Genomic DNA, 6,562 nt, shown 5'->3' with positions numbered 1-6,562 from the left:
GCCAGCCTGGACTGCCCCTGGGCCCCCGGCCCCGCCCCTGCCAGCCTGGAGGAGACTGTTATCACGGAGTTCAGATGACGCCGCCTGCTGCCCACTTAGGCCGGGGAAGTCACAGTAGGGGGTGAAAGGGCTCCCAAAATTGTCCTAAGAGGAGAGCCACCAGCACCAGCCACGGTAGCAGCTGGTGGTAGAAAGCCCAGGGCATTTTGTTTCATAGCATGAACTAACTTGTTTGTCTCAAGATGAAGGGACAGCAAGGTGGCATGATTTCTCCATCAGGCCCATCCAGGCCAACGGCCTGGTGCCAGCACCACAGCCCCTTCTTGCCACCTGCCCACTGGATGCCCAAGGGAAGGAGTCTGCCGGGCTCGATTATACCTTCCCCTGTTCCAAAGGCCCGTAGCCCTAAGTCCTCAAGAGATGCGTCTCTAGAAAAAATGAGAGCTTGTCTGGATCCTTGAGGGAAAAGGAGGGAAGCAATAAGCAATAGGGCCTATGGAGGACAGCAGGCCTGGGGAGGGACAGGAAGAGCAGCCCTAGCCCGCGTCTGACCCCGTCATAGCAGAGCCACCTCCACCGTTTGCGCTGTGTCCCGCCTGGGCCTGCTCCCACTCGCCTGCTTGCTTTGCACTAGAAGCAGCTGCTGTGTAGGGAGGTACGGTCGCTGGAGAGCAAGTAGCCACAGCATGCCGGCCATGCTGGGGAGGAGCCGGGGTCCCTGAGTGGGCCGCCACTGCGCAGTGCCCAGCTCAGCCTGGTGAAGGGCAGCAGAGCCCATCCTGAGACAGGGACTCGGGATGGGCCAGCTCAAGCTGTCAACACAAGGCCCCCAAACCCTGCCAGCTCCACTCCCCTAGATCCACAGCCCCAGTTTCTCTCATCTCTCTCTGCCCCAGCACCTCACGCCTTCTCTTAGTCCCCTGCAGCCCTTGCTCTCCCAGGCTTGCCGAAGGGCTGCCTCGCTGCTGTAGTGTCACGCGGGGCCGAAGCTTGAGCCCTAGATGTAGATGCCCTTCCCGAGAGGGAGGGGGTGAGTGCCTGCCTGTCGCATGGGCCTGCTCTGCAGTCCACACCAGGCTTTCTCATGCCACATGCGCTACGGGCTCAGGTGGCCTCATCTGACCCTTCTCCTCTGGGCAGTTCCGCAGAGGACGTCCCCCACAGGCCCCAAAAACATGCAGACCTCTGGCCGACTGAGTAACGTGGCCCCTCCCTGCATCCTGCGGAAAAATCCTCCATCAGCCCGAAACGGCGGCCATGAGACTGATGCCCAAATTCTTGAACTCAACCAACAGGTGAGTGGGATGGGTAAGGGCAGCTGAGGGCCCCAAAAAAGTCAGGTCTTGGGATACCCAAGACATCTGGGGCAGGGACCTCGGCTTGAACACCACCTTCTCCCCAAGCAGCTGCTGGACTTGAAGCTGACAGTGGATGGGCTGGAGAAGGAGCGTGACTTCTACTTCAGCAAGCTTCGGGACATTGAGCTCATCTGCCAGGAGCACGAAAGCGAAAACAGCCCCGTCATCTCGGGCATCATCGGCATCCTCTATGCCACTGAGGTGAGCTTCCCCTGCCCCTGCTGACGTCCCAGGCCCTCAGGGCCCTCACCCATTCTGGCTTGGCCCTAAGTCCAGAAATATGACAGGACCTTGGAGAACACCTCCTGGCAGAGAGAGTCTGGAGTCACTAATCCAGGATAGGCTTCATGATGCCTGATCCCTGGGCCTGGCCAGCCTGGCTCACCACATCCCTGTCCCTTCCCACCCTCCAGGAAGGATTTGCACCCCCTGAGGACGACGAGATCGAAGAACACCAACAGGAAGACCAGGACGAGTACTGAGGGCACCCCAGCCCTGGCTGACTGCGCGGCTTCCCGCGCTCCCCTCCCGCCCCACCCCCCATTATAGTCCTTTCCTTACAGCCACGTCAGTCGGTGCTTTGTGTCAGTGCCGCAGCACTGGGGGGCCGGGCCAGCGGGGCTTGGGGGTACAAGGCGGGAGAGCAGGCAGAGGCCCATCCGTGGCACTGGCCCAGTGGGCGGGCCCCTTGCCCGCTCCTCGCCCCTATTTATTTCCGTTGTCTCTATGCTGTGTCGGCCAACACTCCCCCGGGTGCTGCTGCCACCCGCCCCAGCCAGCCACCTGCTCCTCGGCAGCCAGCAGCTGTATATTTGACAAAGTCATTGGTATATTTTTACTTACTGGATTTTCCTTGCACTTTACCTGTTCTTTTCCAGGGCTGACAGCTCTGGCTCTGGGGCAGTGTGCCTGGCTTGGCTTCTCTTCCCGGGGCAGGGCTGGGGCAGGACTCACCAATTCTTATTTATTTTGTCTCTTGACTTCCCAGTAGTTGAGGGGAAGGCTGATGTCAGGAGAGGGAGATGGGCTAAGGAGGCGGCGCAGATGGTCCTGGGGTCAGGGAGAGGGAGGGGAGCATGCAGGGATGGAAACCTCCTGGCACCAGGCTCTCCTACCCGAGGCCCCCACCCCAGCACCCAAGCCCGGCAGTGCTCAGGCCCCCAGCCGCTCCCTCCTGCAGCCTGGTTCACACCACACAGACTCCGAACCCTCCTGTACGTCTGTCACCCCTCTGCACCTCCCGGTCCCCGGCCCCTCGGGCACCAGCCTGCATACGTGTTCACTTTTATTTAAATAAACTTGTGTGGTAAAAGTCCATGCCATGTGTCCCCCGACTGAGCACAGCCTGGGCTCAGAGCATTCCACTTCTGCTGAGGGTCGGCCAGCACAGCCTTACTTTCATCCCCCTTCACACCCAGAAACTACCATTGGCGCTGGACTCAAAGCCAAGCTTTGACCTAATCCCAACACTGGTGACAGGGCTCTAGGGAAAGGCCTGGGGTTCCCGACCCCCTAATCCCTGAGAAGGACCAAAGTCTGGGGCCATGGCTGCACTGCGAGACAGCCCCGTAAAGTGACTATGAGGTCGTGGGATGGCCTAGCCAAAAGGTGGTTCGTCTCGGTGTCCTTTGGGCCAGCTGATCTGCATGTTGTCCCCCATCCTTTCAAAGCTTACCACACCTCACAGCAGCGATGCCTTGGGGATAAGGGTTCATGTGGCAGAGAGAGCAAGCAGCTCTGAGCACAGGACGGCAGTGTCCAAGCAAAGGCTAATGAACGAGCTCCAATGGGAACAGGGAGTCAGGACCCTTCCACATCATCCACACAACCCCACAGCCTTGGCTGTGCTAGCAAAGGGCCTTGGAACCAATATTCTAGGAGCCCAGCAGGAACCAAGAGTGCTAAAATGAATGTGAGAGCGGCAGGCCTATCTAGGCCAGCCCTTCACTTACTGATGAAGGGTCTAAGGTTCACCGGTGATGAGACCAAAGGTTAACCTAGGCTGGAAGTTAAGCTTCGTGACTCGTGGTTCAGTGCTCGTACCCAAAGAACACAGAGGTGCGACTGCCCGTGCCTCTAGCATCAGGCTAGCCCTGGTAGACAGCTCCTCTATCCTCAGGATGACAAGGATGAGGTTGTCTCTTCAGAGGCCCTGTCCCCATGGCCCTCTTTCAAGACCACCAACTATTTCTCTGATGATTCCAGGGATACAGGCATTAAATAAGCAAATCATGCTGGGACCAGCAGTTAGCGTAATGGCTATGTCGCTGAACTCCCATGTATAGCAGACCATGGTTTGAATCCCAGACCCCGTGGCTTAAACTCACGCTGGGCGCATGTATGTGCGTGCCCAAGGTCCCGAGAGGAGAATGGAGGAGAAGGGATTGCGGCATGGCCATCCCCCCGGGGGGGTGATTTCTCGCTTTCTATATCTCTCTCTCTGTCTTTCTAGCGAGCGCACGCGCCCTATAACAAAAACCTCTCAAAAAATAAATAAATAAATAAGCAAATCATGCTCATTCCTCATTCATTTCACTACCTGCTTTGACTGTCAACCCCACATACATAGATGCTTCTGGGCTTATTCTGTTTTTCACTGCCAACAAGTTCCTTACCTGCTTTTATTTATCTTGATTTTTAATTCCCTTGCCTAATTTTTTAAATTGTTTTTAACTTGCCCGAGGGAGCTTGCACTTGGCAGAAGGAAAGAGAAAGAGACAGAAAAGGGGCAAGTAGGAGAGGGAGAAAGCACACCCAGAGACCAGCAAATGACATAATGGCTACATCACTGGACTTCCATGTAGTTGACCATGGTTCAAGTCCCTGACCTGGCAGCTCAAAACTCACCCTGGGTGTGTGTGTACCCAAGATCCTGAGAGGAGAATGAAGAAGGGACTGCAGTGTGGCCATACCCCCAGGGGATGATTTCTTACTTTCTGTTTCTCTGCCTCTATGTCTCTGGAAGCACACACACCCTACAGCAAAAAAATCTTTAAAAAAAAAAAAAAGCTGGGACCAGCAGTTGACATAATGGCTATGTCACTGGACTCCCATGTAGCTGACTGCAGTTTGAGTCCTGGACCCAGTGCTTAGACTCACGCCAGGTGCGTGTGCATGCGTGCCCAAGATAATGAGAGGAGAATGGAGAAGAAGGGATTGTGGCGTGGCCATCCCCCCTGGAGGGTGACTTCTCGCTTTCTGTCTCTCTCTGTCTTTCTGGCAAGTGTATGTGCCCTACAGCAAAAATCTCTTAAAAAAATAGCACCCCCCATAGGCCATGATCACGCCACAATCCCATCTCCATTTCTCTAGCCTGTTGGGATTTTGGGTATACCACACACTCACCTCACATGTTTTTCAAGCTACCAACCTAGGACTCAAACCACACAGCCAGCCGTGTGGGATCGAGCTGCTTCAACTGCCAGGCCATGCGGCCCACCTCACCTAATTTTAAAAGGCTTTTCCTCCATTGTCTTAGGTAGATACTATAAAAGATAAGGTAGTTGCTCCGTATTAGCCAGTGTTCATCTTCAGGCCAAGACCTCAGCCTGGTGTAAAAGTAGGTATGGACGGCAGAATAGTGATCCCTGAAGATGGCCACATCATGGTCCCCAGAACCCGCGAACATGTTAGGTTACATGGCAAAGGGGAATTACAGCCATGGATGAAATGTCGGCTGCCAGTCAGGTGACCTTAAACTAGGGAGCGTGTTCTGGATTACCCAGGCAAGCCAATGTAGCCATAAGGGTTCACAGGAGTGAAAAAGGGAAGCAGAAGAGGGCGTTGAGTGGTACGTGAGTGAAGGACTCAACTGGCTGTTGCTGGCTTTGAACATACATCAGGGCCATGAGCCAAAGAACATAGGCAGCATCTAGAAGCTGAAAAAGTCAAGAAAACAGATTCTCCCTAGAGCCCTAGAAAGAAATGTAACACCTACAGACACCTCGTTAGCCCACTGAGTCCCATGTCCAACATCTGTCCTCCAGAAATTAGTGTTGTTTTAAGCCATAAAGCTTGGGGCACAATAGAACATAGAAAATACAGTGGGCAAAACAGTGCTTCAGTAAGCTGGCCCTTCTTCTTGCCTCTACACTGAACACCCACCTGGCCTCTCTGCTCTTGCCTTTCCCCCCTCAATCCATCCTTTAGAACCCCATTTTCCTTTCCAAAACAGTGGATCATGCCACCATCCAATGGCTTCTCAGGGCCTAAAAGATAAAGTCCAGATTTGTCAGGCAAGGCCCTTGGCATATGGGTTCAGATCCCCTCCAATCTCATCACTTCCAAAATCCTGATAAGCACTGTCACTGTGCAGTTTTCCAGCCTCTAGGCTTTTGTTTAAATCAACAGATCTACACAACTGGACTGTTCTCTCCACCCATCCTGATTCCCAAACAGGGAAAAGTCTCCCCTTCCTTGGGACTCCACTGCCATCTCCTTCAGTAACCTCTTCCAAACCTTCCTAAGGAATTCATCCGTCCTTCAGCTCTTCCTTCTGTAGACAGGTGGACTTTTAAGTCTTTAATGACACCTCAGTATGGTGGGTATGGATTTCATCCTTCAAACATAAGGTGAACAGAAGATAGCACGTTTCCTAAACTGTGATAAATCACTTTCACGTCACCTCCCTCGTCCTCCCTTGCTGGGATGCTTCAAGCTTCGGAGGTCTCCTATGAAACTAAAAGCATAGCGGGATCCACGGGAATGCTCTCCAGGGAGTATGGCTGTCTGAGCATAGCCTGTCTGCCGTCCCCGGAAGGCCTGCCACGTTGGGAACTTGGCGCTGACTCTTGCTGTCGTAGCCAGAGCAGGCTCTTTCCTATTCCTTTTGCCTGGAAAGGGAAACCCACTGGCTGTCCCAGACCCCCGGATGTCTCTCAGCCTCCCATCAAAGGACTCCCCACTGTCTGTCACCTGCCCTGCACACTTCCCTCAAGCCCCGTCCTCTTTCTTGTTCTTTAGCCATAGACGTTTCTAGCCCAGCAAGCTCAGAGTTTAATCACTACAGAAAAACTAACACTAACACTATCCTAGAAGGAAGGAAGCGTGTCATCTTCGACTCCTCTCCAGAGGTGAGAACTCCGTCCATACATCCTTCCAGGGCTCCTAGAAAGGAAGAAAGGGGGGAAAGGCGCAGATTCCGAGTCACCCAGCGCTGCCTTCGGCCAGCAGGTGCTCCAGAAAGCTTGCTGAACGTAACCGCC

General features: G+C 54.3%; 1 protein-coding gene across 2 annotated transcripts in view; it reads left to right on the top strand.

Annotated features, from left to right (window-relative positions):
* Window positions 1-2,675, top strand: part of MAPRE3 (microtubule associated protein RP/EB family member 3) — an 11,277-nt gene extending 8,602 nt beyond the window's left edge. For both annotated transcript variants that reach the window (XM_014593130.2, XM_006162184.3), the window contains exons 5-7: window positions 1,141-1,295; window positions 1,407-1,559; window positions 1,772-2,675. In XM_014593130.2, the coding sequence (XP_014448616.1) occupies window positions 1,141-1,295; window positions 1,407-1,559; window positions 1,772-1,840 (377 nt within the window). In that variant the 3' untranslated portion in view covers window positions 1,841-2,675. The remainder of the gene's footprint in view (window positions 1-1,140; window positions 1,296-1,406; window positions 1,560-1,771) is intronic.
* Window positions 2,676-6,562: the final 3,887 nt, after the last annotated feature.

The sequence above is a fragment of the Tupaia chinensis genome, unplaced genomic scaffold, assembly GCF_000334495.1.
Source record: "Tupaia chinensis unplaced genomic scaffold, TupChi_1.0 Scaffold139757_1, whole genome shotgun sequence".
In the NCBI taxonomy this organism is placed as follows: Eukaryota; Metazoa; Chordata; class Mammalia; order Scandentia; family Tupaiidae; genus Tupaia; species Tupaia belangeri.
Note: the sequence above shows the minus strand (reverse complement) of the source record. Positions and strands in the feature narration are given on the sequence as shown.